This window comes from Lytechinus variegatus, chromosome 10, assembly GCF_018143015.1.
Source record: "Lytechinus variegatus isolate NC3 chromosome 10, Lvar_3.0, whole genome shotgun sequence".
Classification (NCBI taxonomy): Eukaryota; Metazoa; Echinodermata; class Echinoidea; order Temnopleuroida; family Toxopneustidae; genus Lytechinus; species Lytechinus variegatus.
This window is the reverse complement of record NC_054749.1, coordinates 663043-686960: the sequence shown is the minus strand read 5'-3', so window position 1 is coordinate 686960 and position 23918 is coordinate 663043. Positions and strand designations below refer to the sequence as shown.

Genomic DNA, 23918 nt, shown 5'->3' with positions numbered 1-23918 from the left:
TGTCCAAGTTTAATGAACTAGACCAATAAACTTTCAAAGTTATGATGGTAATTCAACAGATACCCCTGATTCGGCCAAAGTTCATTGACCCTAAATGACCTTTGACCTTAATCATGAGACCTGAAACTTGCACAAAATGTTCAGTGATGCTTGATTACTATTATGTCCAAGTTTCATGAATCAGATCCATAAACTTTCAAAGTTATGATGGGAATTCAACAGATATCCCCAATTCGGCCAAAGTTCATTGACCCTAAATGACCTTTGACCTTGGTCATGTGACGTGAAACTCATGCAGGATGTTCAGTGATACTTGATTAACCTTATGTCCAAGTTTCATGAACTAGGTCCATATATTTTCTAAGTTATGATGACATTTCAAAAACTTAACCTCAGGTTAAGATTTCGATGTTGATTCCTCCAACATGGTCTAAGTTCATTGACCCTAAATGACCTTTGACCTTGGTCATGTGACATGAAACTCTAATAGGATGTTCAGTAATACTTGATTAACCTTATGGCCAAGTTTTATTAACTAGGTCCATATACTTTCCAAGTTATGACGTCATTTCAAAAACTTAACCTCAGGTTAAGATTTGATGTTGACGCCGCCGCCGTCGGAAAAGCGGCGCCTATAGTCTCACTCTGCTTCGCAGGTGAGACAAAAACCCCAACATGGCCAAAGTTCATTGACCTTACATGACCTTGATCATGTGACCTGAAACTCGAACAGGATGTTCAGTGATACTTGATTACTCTTATGTACAAGTTTCATGAATCAGATCCATAAACTTTCAAAGTTATGATGGTAATTCAACAGATACACCCAATTCGGCCAAAGTCCATTGACCTTTGACCTTGGTCATGTGACCTGAAACGTGCACAGGATGTTCAGTGATACTTGATTACTCTAATGTCCAACTTTAATGAACTAGACCAATAAACTTTCAAAGTTATGATGGTAATTCAACAGATACCCCCGATTCGGCCAAAGTTCATTGACCCTAAATGACCTTTGACCTAAATCATGAGACCTGAAACTTGCACAAAACTTTCAGTGATGCTTGATTACTATTGTGTCCAAGTTTCATGAATCAGATCCATAAACTTTCAAAGTTATGATGGGAATTCAACAGATATCCCCAATTCGGCCAAAGTTCATTGACCCTAAATGACCTTTGACCTTGGTCATGTGACGTGAAACTCATGCAGGATGTTCAGTGATACTTGATTAACCTTATGTCCAAGTTTCATGAACTAGGTCCATATATTTTCTAAGTTATGATGAAATTTCAAAAACTTAACCTCAGGTTAAGATTTCGATGTTGATTCCTCCAACATGGTCTAAGTTCATTGACCCTAAATGACCTTTGACCTTGGTCATGTGACATGAAACTCTAATAGGATGTTCAGTAATACTTGATTAACCTTATGGCCAAGTTTTATTAACTAGGTCCATATACTTTCTAAGTTATGACATCATTTCAAAAACTTAACCTCAGGTTAAGATTTGATGTTGACGCCGCCGCCGTCGGAAAAGCGGCGCCTATAGTCTCACTTTGCTTCGCAGGTGAGACAAAAAAACTGCACGGCTGTTAAATACCAACATTCATGAAGGGTACAAGTACATGCAAATTCTCATACTTAGGTTTAAAAAGGTATTGCATGAAAGCTTAACCGGAAAAGGGGATGGAAATAATTCATGATGGATGCTAGGAAATATAGCAGGCAGGCAGGAATGCAATTTGCACAGTTTCTTAAAAGATTATTTATTGCTGAAGCAGTGTGGAGCATTTTGGCTTAGTGGATTAGTCTCTGGACTTTGAAACAGTGGGACATGGGTTTGAATCCAAGCAATGGCATATATTTCCCTCAGCAAGAAATTGATTAACAATGTGCTGCACTCAATCAAGATCAGGTCAACAGGGATCGTCAAGAGAGTAATTCTCAAAAGCTATAAGCACCGGAGTCGGTAGCCTAGTTCAACCAGGGTAATATAGGAGCACCTTAAGCACCTAAAAAGGTGGATATGTGTGCCAGGCAAATACCCTATAATATTTTTATTATAGAGGTTAAAATATGATATGCATTTGTTTATGAATACCTGATAGCTTCCAAGATTTCTTCAGGATACATAGCTAATTCCTGACCAGCTGGCATCATCTGCTTCAAGTAAGATTGCTCCTTCTCAGACATGGTGTTGAACAACTGACAAAAAAAAAGAAAAAAAGAAGAGAACACTTTACAACTAGGACTATCAATTCAAAGATCTTTACAACTTTCTACAAAAATTGAAAAGCAAAAATCAAATTTTAATGATTAAAGAAAATTCTTGAAACACTTCTCTTTAAAAAGGAGAGGTTTGAGGAATCTTTTTTTGTTTTTGAGGGGGCACAGTATGGAATCTCATGCCTGAGTGGATGTCAAACTTCAAACCTGAGTTTCTGAATCTGTCCTGAAAATTCTTCTCCCTGAATCATGTAGTGAAATTGATTTGCAAGATCAATTTTGGCAACCTATGCATCACTTTAAAGTAGGATCTATACTTTTAAATCACACCCAAAAGAAAATTTACTTGGACTACTGATTGCAGTTTTTCACTGGGAGGCAACACAAACAGAAATAGAGATGATCTAAAACTCACTTTATTCATTGCTTGAACCAATTTAAGCTGTCCTAAGAACTCAACTCTTCTCCGCCTACTCCTCTCATCCTCAACAGCAGTATCGTCCTTTTCTTCTTCATCATTCTTCTTGAGTTTGTCAGAAACCAACCCGGAAAGTCTCGCCAGATTCTCGCTAAAGCTTGGACAATACCTGCCAAACCATCAAATGGAAACATCACAAGTATTAACTTAATCAGCATTTAGTATACACTCTAACAGATTTGATTGCAAGTAGAAAAAGAAAATCATAAAGTTTCAACAGCAATCTGGGTAGTGTGAGGGCGGGGGAAGTACTGTATGTAAATCTTGATTCATTCATCCCCCCCTCTAGTTTAAATCTTTATGTTTTGGCAGACATCTCTGCCAACAGATTCATGATGAGATACACCATAAAAACAGAGATTACATTAATGTGGAGAAGGTTTACCGTTCACCATGTGTAATATGAAGAAGGGAAAATAAACATAGGTAAAAAAATTGAAATTGAAAGACAAGAAAGGATGCAAATGAGGAAATCTATAGCATCCTTTCTTGTCTTTCCATTTCAAATTTCTGCCTGTATTTCATTTCCCTTTTTCAATTAAACATGGTGAACCTTAGAGATTACATTATATTTTGTTAACACAGAGAAGAGAAAGAGAGATTCAGATCACATTCTCACTTCCCAACATCTGTTTGATTTGCAAAAAACTGTTACAATAAAATTCCCTCAATTTTCATTTAAATTTCTACATTTGCACGAAGCGGGTCAGTTTTTTTTTAATCAAGGATGTATATATACAAAGGTCCATCTTAAAGGTGCCTTATTTTTTAGCAAGGTTTTTGCTTCTGACCTTGTGCCCCCCTCCCTATTACAGGTCAAATAAAATTGCTACCATCGTACAAAAGGTATTAAGCAGAGCTTGTATCTTCTTCCTTCAACCTTTTATTGTTTTTTCTTCTTTCAAACTCTTCATTCTGCTTAAATTCCCTTCAACAACACCCATTTGAATTGACGTTTTCAGGTTGTTTTAAAGGACAAGTCCATCCCAACAAAAACTTGATTTGAATAAAAAACAAAAATTCAACAAGCATAACACTGAAAATTTCATCAAAATCGGATGTAAAATAAGAAAGTTATGACATTTCAAAATTTTGCTTCATTTCACAAAAAAAGTTATATGAACGAGCCAGCTACATCCAAATGAGAGAGTCGATGATGTCATTCACTCACTATTTCTTTTGTTTTTTATTGTTTGAAATATGAAATATCTTGACTTTCTCGTCGTTGTCATGTGAAATTAAGTTTCATTCCTCCCTGAACACGTGGAATTCCATTATTTCAACATTTTGTGCTTCAGGCAAGGAGGTCATAATCGTCAAATTCGTAAAAATTGAAATATTGTACAATTCAAACAACAAAAAAAAGAAAGAAATAGTGAGTGAGTGACATCATCGACTCTCTCATTTGGATGTAACTGGCTCGTTCATATAACTATTTTGTTAAAAATAAGCGAAACTTTGAAATGTCATAACTTTCATATTTTACATCCGATTTTGATGAAATCTTCAGCATTGTGCTAGTCTGTTTTTTCTCTATTGATTCAAATCAACATTTTTCTGAGGTGGACTTGACCTTTAAAGGGGGAGTGAACTGTGTATGGTCTCTCATTAACTGTGTGTTATAAATAAAAGGGTCTTGACATAATACATTCTCAGGTATCTACCTAAACTACAGAGAATAAATTGACATATAATTGTATTTGTATGGAGAAACTAAAATGTTTTGAGAGGAAAAAAGTAATTGTTCTGCTACTTGGTAATATGATTATTGCAGAATACATGTAAATGCATTGAGTAATAATTGATTAGCATGATATCATTTAAATGGGTCTATATTACTAGACTACAGTACACTAGCATTATGGGTCAGGAAACTGGACAGGTACGAGTAGTTGAGGACTCAAGATGGCGCTATTGGTTCGTATCTGCTTTAAATTTGAATGTGGCCTTTATAAGCAACTTCATGAGACGCTACCTTAGAACTTGTAGCACACTGTTGAGATAGCAGGTGTTGCCCAGGTTATGCAGACCGGTATACGGAGCTACGCTTATCATATACTCGCTTGGAATGGTGGACGATGGCGGTTCACTGTAAGTAGGTGCTACACCATCGGTTGCTTCATATCTGTAAAGAAATCAAGATAACGATAATTGAGGACGTTCCATAGTTAAAATGAAATCCATGTCATTTTCACCAAATTTGTGACAATGACTGGAAAACTCAGCCGACACTTGGAGCGGATTTCTCAATTGTGCACTTCTTGTGATGTCAATGTGCATGACATAAAATATGCACAGATAAGGATGTGCACAAACATAACTGGGGAAAATCCGTATTAAAAAGTCAATGAAGTTTGCCACTGAAAACTTATTCATTTATTTTATTATCATTATTATTTTTTTTTGGGGGGGGTAATAACAATCAAATTAATTTACAATGAAAGCATGTTTGCACTTACAAAATATTGTAATCAATTTTAGATAACACAAATAATTTGATACGGGGGGGGGGGTGTTACACATAGATTTAAGTATGACTTAAATCGCACTAAAATGCCAACATGTATGTAAAATGCAACGCGCAATCTAATTGATCAAAACGCAGTAGTGTGCGTCCTCTTCGCACGGTCTGACTTATGCAGTCATGCCTTTCATACCATGCACAACTTGACATATAAGTGCGACTCTAATTCATACTTAAATCTTTGTGAAACAGCCCATGCGTTTCATCAGTGATGCAGTCTTTAGAGGCTGGAAAAGGGATATAATAAAAAAAATCATATTAAGTGGAGTATGCATGAGTTAACCTTACATAAGTCAAATAAATTGCCCAATTTGAAGAAATTTTTAGAATAGATTATGCAAACTATGCGTTATCTGCCTGTTCAGTTGAATTTCAACAAAGTCTAACAAATTATTTCTTTGGTCCCTCAACCTGGGCAGATTCACCCCTACATGTATAAGGTATGATTCCTTATTACTGATTAGTATTTATGAGTATTTTATGAGGCCGCCATCAATTCAAGCCTAACCGCTCACGATGGCGGTCTCCTGCGTTCATTTATTACATTATATATATATATATATATAGGAATAAAAATGAAGGTCCTGCGTCGGTTGTGGTAGTAATAAGCAAAATACAATGTTAATAAAAACAACCGTAGATAGAAAAGTTGATCAAATTTTCGCCCATAGGGCTTCATCAGGAAATGATGAATTTATTAGTCAACAACACCAAGAAATGCAGTGCGCTAAACACAAAGCGTAAAAAACAACGCACTAAGAGGTAAGACGCGAAGCCCATCAGTACAAAAGAAAAGAGAGAGAGAAAAAAAAGAAAAAAGAAAGAAAGGGGAAGGGAAGAAAAAGAAGGAAGCCGGGGAGACAAAAGGAAGAGAAAACGGAAAAAGAAAACCGACTAGAAGAAAAAAAAAAGAGGGAGAGAAGGGGCAGAAATAGAGGACAGCTGGGGAGAAAGAAAGAGAAGAAAAAGGGAAGGACAACAGAAAGAAAGGAAGAAAACAAGAAAGGGAAGCAAGAGATAGAGAGAGAGAGAGGGAGGGTGGAGAAAAGAAAATCACACCATGGGAAAAGAATGGAAAGACGCATTCATTCCATAAGGTTGGAGAGAGCCGAGTGAGTGGATGAGGCGTTCCTCCTTCTCTTTCCTTATCCCATCTGAATGAAAACCAGCCAGAAGAACGCACACCTTGAAGTACCCGATGTTATGGTCCGGTTGGGTAAAATGATGGGCTACCGGCAACCCTGCTGACTTGATCCTGATGGAGCGAAGATGTTCGGTCACTCTGTCAGCTAGCCTCCTCTTCGTTTCTCCGATGTAGATCTCCTTGCACTTGGAGCAGTAGATGCAATATATGCAATCGTTGGTGACACATGTAAAAGAGCCGTGGATATGCCAAGTACCCTTTGGTCCGGATATCTCTGTCACTGAAGAAATGACCCCACACGTGTTGCAGCGAGGTCTACTGCATGGTTTGCTTCCGACACCACATGCAGCATTGATTGGAATTAGCTCGGATTTCACGAGGAGCTGGCGTAGGTTCTTGTCCTTCCGGAACGAAGTCAGAAGGGGTTCGGAAAAAATTTCTGTAGTTGCAGGATGCTCAGTTAAGATGTGAAAGTTATCCCTCACAGACTTGGCAAGGCGTTCACTAGTGGGATGGTAAGTGACGACTAACGGAATCCTTCCTGAAACCTGCTTCTGCTGCTTGGGCCGAAGGAAATCCGCACGTGTTGATGTATCAACTCTCTTAGCTGCCTTAGTCAGGATCTCATCCGGGTATCCTCGTTGCTTGAAGAAATGTTGCATTTCATCTGCTCGTTGGTTGTAGTCATCTTCCTCTGAACAAATACGACGGATGCGAGAAAGTTGAGAGAAGGGAATGGAATTCTTGCATGCAGGAGGATGTGAAGATGCGTAGTTCAGGTAAGCATGGGAATCAGAAGGCTTGTAATGCACTGACGTGGTGATACCCGAGCCTTCGATTGTGACTTTGAGGTCCAAGAAAGCCACACTGGCGTCTGACACTTCGTTGGTAAGTTGAACTGAAGGATGCATGTTGCCAAGTCTGTCAATGAATTCCATAACTTCATCCTTGGATGACACTGTGATTCCAAGATAATCATCAATATATCTTCGCAGAAGCAGAGGTTTGGGCCCTTCGTAATTGGACAAGAACCTGCTTTCGATGTATCCCATGAACAGGCAAGCATAAAAAGGTCCCATCTTAGTACCCATCTTCACGCCCTTCTGTTTGTAGTATTTACCATTGAAGCTGAATGATGAACGTGTGAGAACGAGGTCAGTCAAGCGCACTATAGTGTCCTCGTCAGGTCTGTTAGCTGATTGATGACTCCGTAGAAAGAAACGAATAGCATTGAGGCCATCTGATTGGGGGATGATGGTATAGAAAGACTTGACATCTAAAGTGAAAAGAAACTTCTCTCCATGCTCTGGGAGTGTGATCGTCTCAAGAGTCCGGATCATCTCTGACGAGTCTCTTACGTAGGTCGGAAGGCCCTTCACAATAGGAGAGAAGATACTATCCAAATACTCACTGATGAGCTCAGTGGGACAGTTTATCGTAGAAACAATCGGGCGCCCAGGATATCCCACCTTGTGTATTTTAGGAAGCATATAAAAAATGGCGGATTTGGGATTCCTCTGAAGGAGATGCTTGGCTTCCTTGGGTAGCTTCTGGCTGTCAATGAGAGATGTAACAGTTTCCTTCACATCTAGCTGATGGTCATCTGTAGGATCGTGATCTATCTATCTATCTATCTATCTATCTATCTATCTATATATATATATATATATATATATATATATATATATACATATATATATATATATATATATATATATATATATATATATATATATATATATTTGTTTACATTTATAAAAGATTAATTTATACTCACATCCTTATTTGTATTTATTATGTAATATGACATTGTTTATATTGTGAATTATTATTGTAAATATTTTTGTATTGTGTTTTTGAACGCAGTTATAAATGCAAACAAACAAATTTAAGGTGAAAATAAATTGCAGAAAAACAAATAATCATCACGCTAAAAGAGACATGACCTTTCATGTCACTTTTATAGTAGGAAAAAATCAAATATTGATATTGTTTTTTTTTTAATATTCAGTCTATTAATAGGAGACATCAGTATGCCGTTCACTGATTTCTTTATCAATACTGGTAAATATCAGGTGATGACCTTTCCAGATCCCAGTTATCTCTCTAAAAAGTGAAGCATCTATTTCATCTGAATGGAAAGGCAGTCTGATTGATAGACCTACGATAATATGGCAGCAACATTCCCCCCCCACCACACCCCTTTCCTCAGATAAAAAGAATTGCCACCCAAGTTGACAATCCTATGGAGTGTTATAACAGCAATATCTTTCCAATTATCTCCCCACTTTAAAACATCCACCACCCAAGTAATATCACAAACATGAATAATAATTCAATCATTTCCTTTTACTGTCTCTCCTGCAAAATATTCAGATAACTAAGACATGGAAACAATAATTTTGTAAAATAGCCTTAAAAATTATCCTGCAAAATATTCAGACAACTAAGACACGGAAAAATAATTTTGTAAAATAGCCTTAAAAACGGACATCTTGAAGCTTTCGCCATGCACTCATCGGAGTAAAATTGCATGAATGACTAGAACACTAGAGCAAAACAATATACAATAGAACCAAAAGAGACAAAGGACACTAAACGGCGAGCTGTGATTGGTTGTCAAGGTAAACAATATAATCTTAGTAACTGCCGTAAATTGAAGTGAAGCAATTAAAATAATGTTAGGGTTCTTACAAACTCCTTCAGGCGGCACAGAAAGGGTCTGTTAGCTGGATATACGCTGCCTCGAGCATGTAGTTTCGCTTTAGCGTTCTAATCATTCATGCAATTTTACTCCGATGAGTGCGTGTCGAAAAGCTTCAATTTGTCCCTTTTCAAAACAATAATTTGGGAGCCTACTTTGGTTGTTCATCTCTGGTCTCTTCTTGTTCTTCACTAAGAGGTGCGCTGACCTTGCTGGTCTGTTGGTCTTTTCTCACAAGCTTCAGTGATAACCTCGCTCTCTTCCTGGGTGGACTTTGCAGTGCTTCCACACTCGCAGCCATTGTAGTACGGTCATCAAAGTCTGCAATCTGTTAATGAATGTGAAGATAAATTTACATTTAAAAAAAATCAACCTCTGGGCTCTAATAATGCATTAGTGGTTTGGCATTAAAAGCCTTATCTAGAGGTCTACTTCTTTCAACTTGATTTCATTAAAAAATATGTTTTCACAATAATGTGTAAACAATGTGTAAATATTTATCAAGCTGTGGTACTCATGATATTTATTGGCAAATGCACACATTTTTTATCTAGCACCACTCATGATGTTGCCGCAGTCAAGAAGCATCTGATAGCTAGGCTACAATAACAAAGAAGACAAGATGGCGACAATAACATATATGAGTAAATGCTCATCTTCTTATGTTTTTGTGAATTGCGCATGTAATTTTGTTTTAAAACCATAAAAATTTGGGCCAAAAGGGTTAAGAGGATATTGTAGTCCATTGACATGAGTTTGGGCTCAAAACCCTTCAGAAAAGTTGTGATTTTGATTCGAGAGCTTTTAATCGTTGGAAAAATGATGATGCGTGTACTGCCATGGCATGCCGTCCCTGGCTCCGTACAGATTCACATACGTAGTAAATGAATTAATCTCTAGGAGCCTTCTGGCTTAAAGAAGCCGGCCCAGCCCAGGTAGGTACTCCCATGGGCGCTAGATGGTGCTCAAATAGTCAATGTGTGAGTTGGCTCCAAGTTTCCTTGCATATTTTGAGTGATTCCTTTAAGTTATGCTTAGCAATATCTTCACATTTTCTTGATATTTCAAGCTCCATATCAGCCTATTGAGGAAGAATCTCATGTACATGTAGCCCTATCTCATCAAATATGCAATGCAAGCGCGAAGCAAAAGCAAAAACTTTATGGAGTGACATAAAAGTTTTTTATTTTATCTTCCAAGTTGTCCCCTCACCTTAATTTGTTCACTCTTCTTCATCCTCTCCTTTTTTCCTCTCTTTCCCTCCTTTTTTCTTTTTTAAAAATGCCTTCCCCCCGTATTTTTTTGCCCCGCCAATAGGGAGTCCTGGGCCCCTTCCCCCCCCCCCTGGATCCGCCTATTGAGAAGCCAAAAAAAGGTTTCATTAAAAAGTGAAGGTCGTTTTGGTGCCAAGAAATTTGATAAGCCAAAATAGGGGTTTCAACATAAGATGTTGGTCATTTTCTTCTATGTGACAAACCAACTAGAATTCCAGGGGGTGCTGCCTAGATGGAAAATAATAAAAAGGGGGGAAGGTATTCAAAAAAATAAAAAGATAAAGGGAAAAGAGAGGAAAAATTAAGAGGTTGAAGAGTAAATAAAAAAAGGCAAAAGCAATTTTGTGTCTCGCCCACTTATGAAAATAACCAGAAATATCGTGATTTGCGAGGGCACGCAAGAGAATTATATCCAAACTTCATTGTGAAATGACTGGGATGGATTAACACTTGTCATAAGAGCCTTGCACGTAAACTTTAACGTTGACCTCAGCATGACCTTTGACCTTACCATGTGACCTCCGACTGCAGCATAACATGCAGATCCCCCAAGTCCATCTACCATCCAAGTTTGGTTGAAAAGTGACTTACGGTTGCGGAGTTAGGTGTCATAAAAGAGTCTTGCATGTAAACTTTAACGTTGACCTGAAAATGACCTTTGACCTTATCATGTGACCTCTGACTGCAGCATAACATGCAGGTCCCCCAAGTCCATCTACCATCCAAGTTTGGTTGAAAAGCAACTTTTGTGGAGTTATGTGTCATTACAGGTTTGTGACGGACGGAAGCGAGACAATAAGGTGAGGAGACGACTCAGAAAAATAAGGTGAGGGGACAACTGGGAAAATCTTTGGGGGTTTTCAGCACCCCTTCGAAGCACCCCCCACCCTGCTTCCTAGGTCCATGGACTCATATTCCACAAACTTTCCTGACAATCGCTACATCAGCATAGAATACCAATTCAAATGACCATCCAGAGAAAATTACGAATGATATCTATTCCCATCAATTTGGAGCTATTGGATCGAACTAAATCTCAGGCAGGTTACGTACTCTCCGCTAGCATAGCACTTGTTGGCCGGCAAGTATCCCTGTCGTTTCAGGAGAGTGAGTGTACGGGGTTGTAGTGTGTGAGACCAAGAGCTGACCGAGAATCGTTTTATCGACTCTGCGTGATTCATGCATTTCATTTAATTTCAAACATACCATAGATCTATTGTTGTCATTCACAAATATTGTTTTAGATATTTTGGGAAGAATTCTGCATTGGATACTTTTCTTTAAACGAACTTTGCTCTGTCAAGTGTCATCATCATGATCATGGGCATCTTATGCAACGCAATACCCTAGACCAAAAGCTTCGGTCTCTGTTATGTTGGTTGTTCCGCTGAACTCCATTGGCTACACTCACCAAATAAAGACACCGTTCTAGCTCGATATGTACAGGGACTCAATGGCCATATGTTTATGTATTAAGTTCAGATAAAACAGGGAAGTGAAGTTGCGCGACAGCCGAAGTAAGTCACTGTTTTTTTCCCTTTCATTAATTTTCCCCATTTTGGGGGCATTTCAGGTCAAAACAGAATTATTTCTATTTTGGTACATTTATTTTTATATATTTTTATGAAATAAAGACAAAAATCGATGAGCCCCATCGGGGGGATTTTTCATGGTTAACCCCTAGTAATGGTGGCTGCACGATAGCGAGCCGAAAAATAAGAATGTTTAAAATTAAAAACTTCTCAGAACAGGCAGGCGGCTGCCAGCTGTCTACGCATACCCCTGATCTCAGTGCAAATCGTTGCACTTGCGGTGCAGTGCGTGCATCAACATACCCCTAAATTGGCTTCATTTTCCTGCCTCAAAAATTTGATACATCGCTGTTCAACCAAATTGAATGATGAAGGCAGCTGTCATGCAGCATTAGCAATCAGGCCTTCACTTCAGCCTTGGGTTTATTGCTGTGCCCCCTCCCGGCCCGGGGCCCCTTACCCTGTTCCTGTCAAATGAAGAATTTTTTCATTTCTAAAATATTGCATCTCTGCTTAATTCGGCAAGACTTCCATATGTCCCCTCCACTAAAATTGAAAAAAAAAAATAAGGAGAAGGTATATCAAGAATTATCTAACATATATTTAAGAGATTTAAGAAGGAAAAGTCGGATACATACCAAAATATGGCTTTATTCCATCAAAAATTTGAGTGTGTGTAGGTATTCCTAAATGGGATCGGTTTATTTAGTCAGAAAAATAAATACCCAATACTCTTGAAGAGTAGACTAGTCGTAATATCGGTTGATATTTGTTATGAAACCATGATTTGCAACAATTCCTGCTAACTCAGTGAGTAAGGCGACAGACTGGAGATGCTTCGTTCTGCAGCGAGAGGTTCGAATTCTATGTGTAGAATCTAAGTTTCCACCGGAAGTAAGAAGAAAAAAAAGAAGAAAAAAGAGAAAGACAGAAGGGGGTTTTGAGGAACTATTTTTTTAAATTAGTGGAGGGGACATATGGAAGTCTTTCCCTTAATTCTTTGCCAAAACAACTCACTTCGTCAGACTCAGTCTGTGTGACTGTGAAGTGGTAAACACTCCTAGTACCAATGAGGTCCAAACATTACATGTATGGACCTCATAGGCGACATCAGTGGAATTGCGGGGTTAGAAATCTTTGAGTACAGGACATTTCGATATTATTTCACAAGTACGCGCTCTATTTCTTTCTTTGGCCAATATTATAATTAAGGATCGTAAATACATTGTTTGCAACAAAAATAAAATGAAAGATATTAAGGGAAACTTACATTTTGACGACTTTTTCCTGATTTTCTTGGCAGTTGCTCTTCACTTCTGACTCGCGATCGAAGCTGTTATGCAGATCACGTGATACGCTTTCTCGTCAGGTGATCGGTTGGTTATTCTTTTCGCCAGACGTTGATAATGATATATTTCATAACGCTAGCATTCTTCATCGCAAATTAAGGTGAAAGCGATTGGAGTTAACAGCGCAAGCTTTAAATTTTTCAAAAAATAAAGTTTAATTTATTGCATAAGTTTCGCGCCGGACATGAAGGATCATTTGGTCCCATATTGGCGTAATGCATAACGGGGGGGGGGGGGGGGGGGGTCTGTTGCACCCACAAATGTAATAACGCCCACAAATGTAATAACGCCCACAAATGTAATAACACTTTACCCACAAATGTAATAACGCCCACAAATGTAATAACACTTTACCCACAAATGTAATAATTTTTGATCGCCCACAAATGTAATAATGACTTTACCCACAAATGTAATAAATTTGAAGGGATTTTTGGCGAATCCGTTCTAAACTAAAATCCTATAGTTATACGTTCATATAGCACAAAAGTGCAAAGTCTTTTTTTCAGACCGGGATAATAAAACATCAAAGTACTTGTTCAAAGTCTTTTTTCCAGACCCGATTGTTTCAAAAATTATAATATAAATCCAAAGTCTTTTTTCCAGACCCGGTTGTTTAAAAAAATGTAATAAAAGTCCAAAGTCTTTTTTTTCCAGACCCGGTTGTTTAAAAAAATGTGATATAACTCCAAAGTCTTTTTTCCAGACCCGGTTGTTTCAAAAATTATAATATAAATCCAAAGTCTTTTTTCCAGACCCGGTTGTTTCAAGAACTTTAATAAGTCCAAAGTCTTTTTCCAGACCCAGTTATTTAAAAATTTATAATATAAGTCCAAACTAAGATACGATAATGATATTCCTGTGGAAAAAATGGGAATCGAGCTTAGTCTTTTCTCCACACCCAGTTAATTAAAACTGGTGAAATTAATGTCTTTGTTGTTGTTTCAACTTACGGTGTATATTGTGAATATATGCACTAAGAGTAAATTGAGAATCAAGCGTAGTCTTTTCTCCAGACCCGGTTACCTGTTATTTAAACATTATGAATAACAGTTTAAAAACAGTATAAAGACCCCATAATCTTATTAATGCTGGATATAGCGTAGTCTTTCAGCCCGACCATTTTTTTCTTTAAAAAAACGCTAATAGTAAGAATTAAAAAAGTCAAAGTCTAAGACCAAACAAACCTTCAACCTAAGAACCTGTTTTAAAAGAGGTTTAGAGTGTTGTCTTTATTCCAGACCTAAAACAGTTACGAAAAAAAATCTTCTAACATAAGACCTTATATTCTTATTCTCGTGGAATAACACGAGTTTTAAAACGTACTCTTTCCTCCAGACCCGGCCATTAAAAAAATGTAACTGAAAAACTTCAAATCTAAGACCAAATTTCCAAAGTTTCACCCAGTAAAAATATGTCTTTTTTTAGATAATACTACTACCCATACTAACGCGTGGGTAAAGCAGACATCCTTTCTCCAGACTTGGTTACTATTTGAAAAATAAAACAATTTTTACAAATATTCTAAAACGAATACCCAATAATCTAATTACTGTGGAACAACATGAAGACCGATTGTCGAAGATCGACTTTCCTCCAGACACAATTATTTCAGGAATAAAAAATCAATAAAACTCAACCCCCAACAACGAATCTAAGAACCAACAATCCTCCAAATTAAGACCATGCATGTAGAAAGGCACATGTTTAGAGCGCTGTCTTTATTCCAGACCCGGTGATTTAAAAATGATTTAAACAATCCGAAAAACAAGACTCATATTCTTATTCTTGTGGAATAACACGAGTATTATGCTTAGTCTTTCGTCTGGACCCGGTTATTTAAAAGATAAAGAAGTATTGAAAAAAAATGACAGCTGAGACCAATCTTCAAAATTAAACCCACTTAAAATGCTTGGGCTTAGAGTGTTGTCTTTACCCCTCACCGACGTATATTATAACTTTTGAAACGACCGGGTCTGAAAAAAAGACTTTGGACTTGCATTATAATTTTTGAATTAACAGGGTCTGGAAAAAAGACTTTGGACGTATATTATAATTTTAAAACAACCGGGTCTGGTAAAAATACTTTTGACGTATATTATAATTTTGAAAAACCGGGTCTGGAAAAAGACTTGGACTTGTACTGTAATATTTCATTAACCGGGTCTGGAAAAAAGACTTTGAACTTTTGTGCTCTTTGAACGCATTACTATAGGATATTAGTTTAGAACGAATTCGCCAAAAATCACTTCAAATTTATTACATTTGTGGGTAAAGTCATTATTACATTTGTAGGCGATCAAAAATTATTACATTTGTGGGTAAAGTGTTATTACATTTGTGGGCGTTATTACATTTGTGGGTAAAGTGTTATTACATTTGTGGGCGATCAAAAATTATTACATTTGTGGGTAAAGTGTTATTACATTTGTGGGCGTTATTACATTTGTGGGTAAAGTGTTATTACATTTGTGGGCGTTATTACATTTGTGGGCGATTATTACATTTGTGGGTGTAACAGGGCCCCTACCACTTCAACGACTATAGCCAGAAATTATGATTTTTTTTTCTCTCCTATAGCTTTTTTAACCAAAATACCCCCCCCCAAAAAAAAGGGAACTAGTGCTAAAGAGAAAGAGAATTATGATAGAGGAACACAAAATACTTTATTTTTTCAGCTTTTATTTATTCGACTTATAATCCCATAATCAAATATTAAATGGGGCTTCCACAGTTTTTTAAGCCCGAGGGCCACTTACATGAGTGGATACCATATGCGCGACCAAAAAAAAAAATCTTTTTTTACTATAGGGCACGTTACGTACGTAACGTGATAAGGGTGTCAAAAACACAAAAATAATGAAAAAGGGGTATATCTATTTCGCTAGGAAAATTACGTGTTTAGGGTCGAATTTGAGGGGATGATAAAACAAGATTAAAATGTTTTATAAAGGATGTCCTTGTTTTCCCCAACACTTCGTGTTTAGAGTCCAATTTGCGCAAGGTGTAGAAGCTAGGTGGGGTCGTATACTAAGCCAATTAAAGGTAAAAAAGCCGAAGACCGAAGGACCCGTAACAATAAACATTCCTGTACTTGTGCATTTCAGGGAATATTTAAAGAGTATCGTTTTGTTTCCAATTCTTGTCAAGGGTACGGTACACGTCATTACTTGTTAAGGGGTGCATTTTCAGAATCAGGAAATTACGTGTTTAGGGTGCTTTTTGAGACCCCATGATCGCTCATGGTATCCACTCGTGAATGGAAGTGGCCCCCGGCTTTTAAAGTCAATTCATAAAAATATTCCTCCTCGGGATTTGAGCTTTCTTTCATGAAATATCAATCTTTTTCGTGATTACCAAAAATACTTAAAATGTCATTTATTATCTTTGTATAAAGCTTTAGCTCATGCGTTGCGCCTGCAATATTTTAATGTTGAGATACAACTTTATGCTTTTAATGAATTCCTAAAAACACTAAATTCTCAGATCATTTGTCGCAATCGAATGATTGGAAATGAATGATTAATAAGTTTCATGAATAATGTTTAAAATGCGTCTCTCTATCAGTTTTGAATATTTAAAAAAAATGTCAGCTCGTGCTTTTTGCTCGCAATATTTTGATTAGTAAGAAGTTCTTGTATATGCGAGTTTGATAGATGAATAAATGAGAGAGGGGGAGGGTCCCTCAGCTACTTGTCCTCGCTTATTCCATTTTTTTTATTATGCTCGTACGTGTTGTGAGGTTTTCAAAGTCTTCTTTTCCTCACCCTTTTTATACCTACAACCGCTAAATCCTGTCACTGTCGGTATGAAGCAGTGATTCCATCAGCTTACGGTAATAATTTTTGCAACACGGGCGCCAGTCCAAGAAACAGACAGGCATTTGCCCAAACGGACAACATCTCAACCTCTGCTCATTTCTTTTTGCACGGGCACATAAATCTCGACGTAACCCATCACATTTCTCCCTATTTTCTCCTCCCTTTTATTTTCCATTAATTTTTCTTTCGTTCACTTTTTTCTGTCTTCTTTCCCCAATTTTTTTTACCCATCACATTTCTCCCTATTTTCTCTTCCCTTTTATTTTCCATTAATTTTTCTTTCTTTCACTTTTTCTGTCCTCTTTTCCCTTCTATTTTTGTTCTCGGCGCCGCTTTTCCTCATCCCCCAGCCTCCGACGCCCGTCGGCAGATTCGCAAACAATATCAAGAGTATGTCTACTTGCAAGGGCGGAAATCTCTCCCCAAAGGTAGGGGGACCAGGGGCTGGAAAATTTGACAAACAAACAAAAAAAGAAGGTTTATCACCCCCTAAAGAAGGTCATCTTAACCAAAAGAAATTTGACAGGCAAACAAGCAAAAAAAGGGGGGCATCCCAAAAGTCACTCATGGTTTCAAATCGTCTCGTGTGTGAAGGATTCATATGCACCTGGTGCACGCAAATCTTTCACACCATTTTTACTAAAATAACTATGACTTTACATCATAGCTATGAATTATGATTTTTCTATAATACTTACCGAACCATATGGACCGTTTGTTGAATTCTTTTTGTTGTTTGTTTTAATAAAATAAGAGCATTTTTCGTGATCTTCACGTAGATGCCTCTTGGTCAGCGTTGATATCAACTTTTGCCTAAAGAGGGCGCGCGATATTATTCACCAAGCCGGTAGGCACTTAAGAACCAAGTTTGAAAGGATACTCGTAAAATTATGTCACTCTCGCCGATGAATATTCATTAGATCGTGGTCGTGCGTGTTCAATACACACCGAGTGCATGCATGCAGAGAGTTTGTATTGAACACGCACAACCGGATCTAATGAATATTCATCGCGAGAGTGACATAATTTTACGAGTGTCCTTTCAAACTTGGTTCTTAAGTGCCTACCGTACCTTTGTTTACGGTGTTGCAAGCTAGCTGCATTCTAGGCGATCAGCATTATTTTCTTGCTCGTTCAATCCACTTTCATCATCATCTTGTCAAAAGATGGCGTACTTTACCAATAAGTATATACATGAGATTCAACCTGTTGATTTTTGGTACAATTTCCTATTACGCGCTGACGACTTGAATTGAGAATGTTCGATACAAAAAATTGCTTTTCGATTGTTGTTTGCATACTTTCCACCGCAGTATTAAGGACGGATCGGAGTATCCTGGTTGAGACTTGGAGGTAAGCGATAAAAACAGTTTTATAAATAATTTCCACTTCATTTTTTTTTTAAACTAAAACTATTAAAAAGAAATCATTAGTGGAGAAATACTGAAACGTTTGGTGTTTTTAATTCCCTCACATTCGTGTGATGAATGAAAACATCAAAGTCCACTATGAAACCACATGCGTTGTGCGAGGTTAGTATTACTAACCTCGCATGTTGTGTGAGTGCCCAAAAGTAAGATCGTCTCTTCCAAATGTTTTATTTCGATTTTGAATGAAATGACCAAAAATATATAGTAGGGGGATATTTCATAATGTGCCCCCTACCATTAGGTATGTGACAAAAAAAATGAAAATCCTCAAATCTCAATGAATTTGGTATCATTTGAAAGCCCTTAAAAAGACCTTTCAAATGATACCAAGAACTCAAATTTTCATCAAGAAATTATAAAGTTATTCCAGTTTAAGTCGCGCATATTTATCCAAATTTGTGGTCATTGTCTTAATGTAAAGTCAATGGAGTGCATAACCGATTTTTGTGACCATTTTGTGACCATTTTGAACCCAAGTCTTCAACGGGCTCTAACTTCTTTGTTTTTGAGCCCTTTGAAGTAATTTTGGTATCAATGGAAAGGTGAAAGAAAACTCAATTGATGTGTAATCATTTCACTTGGTAATTTTTCTTCTTATTATGCGTAAAATAATTTCTTTTAATTAATTCTAATTAATTATGCAAATTACAATTACTCGCCTCTTTTTTTGCCAAATGAAGGTGATAATGAGAGATAATTTGTATATAATTTAGTTGGCATCAAAACAGCATCATGTAGATAATTTCCTAAATGAATTTGTTTAAAGTATTGTTTTTGTAATTTCTAATGTATTTCTTTGTTTTTCTGATATAAATTACAATTAGCTCTTTTTCAACTTTAGTATTGTGTACATGTATGTATGGGGTCTTTTTTTTTTACAAATGAAAAATATCATTCCTTTTGTACATGTACTTTGTATGGTATAAAAATACAAGTGTGCTTTTCTGATGTATTTGATTGTTTCACCAATTCTTTATGTATTTTATTGTTTCAACAATTTGTTTATAGATGGATAATGTAGCTTTCATTTTGGAGACCGTGGGCATTCGATTCCAATTTTTTTTAGGAAGGATGAGCAGCAGAGTCTGATTGTGTAAAGATGTAGCATTGCATGTAATTCAAGTATCAAGAAGGAAACATAAAAATTAAGCTTTAATTAGGAGTGGGCTATAAATGGGTGATTTTTGGTTTTACTGTGGGAACAGTTTTTTTGTGTTCCTTTTACCTTATCTCAACATGAAATGACAATATTTTTTGTCTCGGGTCCGAGAAAAAAGTGTGCCGGGCCAAAATCCCAAATGGCCGCCAAAATCCCCCAAAATCACAGTTTTGGCCACAACTTCTTTATTTGGTGGTCTTTTTCTCTGGTTTTGGTGTCTATTCATATGTTTTAGGGGGCAGGCAATTTGTTTTTCCTATAATTAGCACTTTTAAACCATTATTTGTAGAGTTAAAAGGTAATTATACCTAAATTTTCCCATTTTTATAGCCTTTTTTCAGCCAAATATACATGTAGGTTTTATCGTCCTGGAGTTCTTGGATATTAGATGGTACGGGGTCAACAATAGCAAGCAGCTTCATAGAGCTATATTGCTTTTATTCCTCTACGATGGGTTTTACGGATATTTGTGAAATATATCTTATTAAATAAAAAAAAATGTGAATTATCCATAGGGGCTATACAGTATACAATGTATTGTTACTGTACATACTACACTGCATATTTCCATGCATTGACCATCATGACATATGACAAGGCCTGTACTATAGTGTCATAGAAATAAGCTTTTAAGGTTTAAAATTAGATTGTGAATTTGATTGCTTGTCAGCTGATGTACATGATAAAACCAGCATAGTAAATTGCACATAAAATATCACATATCATATATATGTACATCACATATCTACATGTAGGCATATCTTCTTCATTTGGAGGCTTTTTTTACCTGGTTGTGATGTCTAACTGGCCTGTGTTTATGGGGTCAGGTAACTTTATAATCATGGTAATGTTGATCAACAGCCAATCAGAACCAAGGATTCCATGTAAGTTATAATTAAGTTAACATAATGGTCAATTTTTATGCAACGAGGCCCAGAATATCTACAGTGTAAATGCCATGATGTGGGGATAATTACCTTTCTCTGCCCCCTGAATTTGAATATTTGACAAAACATGTCCTCAGTTTCTGAGACAAAACATATCTTCAATTTCTGAGGCATCTAATTCTAAACCTAAGAGCTCATTTCTACAAGTACATAACACTAGTTTATACATGCCTTGTCATGGTGGCCAATGCATTTATGCAGTGCAATACATTGTATGTACAGTACATTGTATAAGTAACGTTTTTTTTTATTTAAGATATATTTCACAAATATCCGTAAAACCCATAGTACAGGAATAAAAGCGATACAGCTCTATGAAGCTGCTTGCTATTGTTGACCTCGTACCATCTAATATCCAAAAATCCCAGGACGATAAAACCTACTTTTTGGCTGAAAAAAGGCTATAAAAATTGAAAAATTTAGGTATAATTACCTTTTTAACTATACAAATAATGGTTTAAAAGTACTAATTATATGAAAAACAAATTGCCTGCCCCCAAATACATATGAATAGACACCAAAACCAAAGAAAAAGACCACCAAACAAAGAAGTTACGGCCAAAACTGTGATTTTGGGTGGTTTTGGCGGCCATTTTGGATTTTGGCCCGGCACACTTTTTTATTGGACCCAAGACAAAAAATATTGTCATTTCATGTTGAGATACATTACAAGGAATAAAAAAAAACTGTTCCCGTATTGAAATTACAAAAAAAGTATTTTTGACCCATGTATAGCCCACTCCTAATATAATATATGTATTTCTTAGATATGTATGATTACAACAAAGGCCATGTTCGAGCACTCCTTTTTTAATGAAAAATAAGTTCATATTCTAGCGTGAAATCACTGCACATAAATAAAGCTCTGAACGGCAACAAAAACAGGCATCAAAGCTCCAACACTCAAAACAAGAGAACAAAAGTGACACAAAAACTTATACAAATCCCATCCCCATTTCAACTTATGAACACAACCCCCCCCCCCCTCCTTTAAAAAAATAATAATTATAATAAAAATAGAAAAAAAATGAATAACATAGAAAAAAAAAATAGACAATAGTGGAAGTGAAATATTTCCTCTGAGAGTGAAAAATTAAACAACAAATTTTTTGCATTTTAATCATGGGCGGAAATTGGCCCCAAAGGTAGGGGGACGCTGGCATCGGCGGCTAAAGCCAACAATTTTAGGGGGGACCACCAAATTATTTTGATAATCAAAAAAATACACCAAAGGTTATCAACCAAAAATTATAGGGGGACGCAGAAAACTAAATTTGACAAGCAAAAAAAAAAAGAAAAGGAAAAAAAAGGTTATCAAAAAAAAAAAATTGAGGTGGGGGGATCGTCCCCCACCTCAAATTAAGGGCGGGGGGGTACACTTCCCCCAGCTTTCGCCGCCTATGGATGCTGGCAACTCTGACAAGTTAAAAAAAAGTTTATCCCCAAACTGTTGTAAGGTCATTTTGACCCAAAAAAGTTTGACCAAAAAAGAAAGAAAAAAAATGTATTATTGTTACATGTCCCCCTATTATTTTGGGTAGGGGGACGTGTCCCCCTGGGATTTCCACCCATGAATTTAATTTTAGAAAAGTCAACATTGATATTCCACTGTCAAAAGCAAATCCAGTTTCCAAATGAAACGATAATCAACCACCTAGACTCTTGACTTGAGTCACATAACCTTGGGATGATAAAATCTTTCTGTGACAAATGTATGTATTAAAATCAATATCAGAATAATTATCTACGGTATAATGACAGAGATTTCCCAAAAAAGGCACAACATAATCATCAAGTAAGCAATTTACGATCTAGTTCAATCCAGCATGAACGACTCACTATCGACCGCTCCCATCACCCTGCCAACCGCAGGCGCATCGGGCAGCTCGACTGCCGAGAGACCGGCTGTGACAAGGGTAGCATCGCCCTGCCAACCGCAGGCGCATCGGGCAGCTCGACTGCCGAGAGACCGGCTGTGACAAGGGTAGCTGGCATCTCTTATATCTGGACTGCGCAACGTCAGAATCGCGTAAGTTTGGATTTTTTGATAATTCAAATATATTTCCAGTCAAATTGTATACCTAATCGGATTCTTGTTTTACTTACCATAAAAAAATTTCGAACATTTACGCGTCCAAAAATTTGATGAACTTTCAAGCTCCGATATCCACACTTTACAGGCGAGTTTCCACATTGAAACTTATATGTACAGAAAGAGCGCATCTTCAGCTGTCTGTTAAAAGGCACGAGATTGCACCTACTATGTGCGCATGCGCATTAAACCCCATTTTCAATGAGCCGCCCAGACAGAGGCAATGCCACTCGCAGCAAAACCCGCGCGAAAACCGTGCCACCAAAACCAGCGCTCGCGATGCCCCGTATTCGCACATAGCTACTACTATTTTGGGTGAGGGGTACGCCCCAGGGGTACATGTCCCCCGGCCCTGGGATTTGCGCCCATGTGGGTGGGGGTGTTGCGCCTCCCTATCGGGATCATATCACAGCGAGTATACACTCTTCCATATGGAAGAGTGTTTACTCGCTGTGATTTCGATCTCACACATATGAAAAAAAATAGAACAGCTAAGCCTTGATCACAGGCAAAAATGCCTAACGATTTCTCCGCGGCATTAACAACTCTCGTAAGGGGCGCTCCATTTATAAATAGAGTTGCATGAACAGCTGTCTATGGCGACAGAATCGTAGGCAGAATTGTTGCCAGAAGCGTGGGAATTTGGTAGAAAATTCAAGAAAAGAACCGGTGAGTACCGATTTAAGAGTAATTTATTCATTAACATTTATTGAATCATAAGAATAAAGATTTTTTACGGAAAGAAAGCTTAGCCTAGTTCTAAGCTAGGGCTGCCCAAATGCGCGTGAGTGGAGTCTCAGTTTCTTAACACGGGTAAGTATTGCGGTGTCGCCTAGAGTGGTGGTAAATGAAAATCACGAAATAATTTTCATAACGAAAAAAGATACGCGTGGGACTGCATTAAAATAAACAAAAGTCAAACACGTGAAAATGCAAAAATTGAAACTGCAAGGAAAACTATGCATTAAACAAAAATAACAGACATCGTCTGCTATAGTTTATTATGATTTATTCCGTCGATTTACTTACATGTAAACTTCTAGTTGTCACTATGGCTGAAAACCTGTATGTTTACACTTAAAAATTTAGCGCCATGTCCGTGTCCAAAGATCACAGAACGGAATGCGCATGCGTCATTCGCATGCATAATGCATGCGCATGCAGTGACAGTATCGTATAGCAGTGTGCACATAGAGATGTGTACTAGTATATATAAGTATATATATTTTTGAGAG

The 23918-nt window shown here is 37.2% G+C and overlaps 1 protein-coding gene across 1 annotated transcript in view; it reads right to left on the bottom strand.

Annotated features, from left to right (window-relative positions):
- The window catches only part of LOC121422824 (ubiquitin carboxyl-terminal hydrolase 1-like), a 33246-nt gene extending 9423 nt beyond the window's left edge, over positions 1-23823 (bottom strand). Inside the window, exons 1-5 of the mRNA XM_041618035.1 lie at positions 23713-23823; positions 9235-9407; positions 4683-4832; positions 2645-2816; positions 2105-2208 (exon numbers count right to left, since the gene is read on the bottom strand). Coding sequence (XP_041473969.1) covers positions 2105-2208; positions 2645-2816; positions 4683-4832; positions 9235-9380 — 572 coding nt within the window. The 5' untranslated portion in view covers positions 9381-9407; positions 23713-23823. The remainder of the gene's footprint in view (positions 1-2104; positions 2209-2644; positions 2817-4682; positions 4833-9234; positions 9408-23712) is intronic.
- Between the last annotated feature and the right edge of the window lie 95 nt (positions 23824-23918).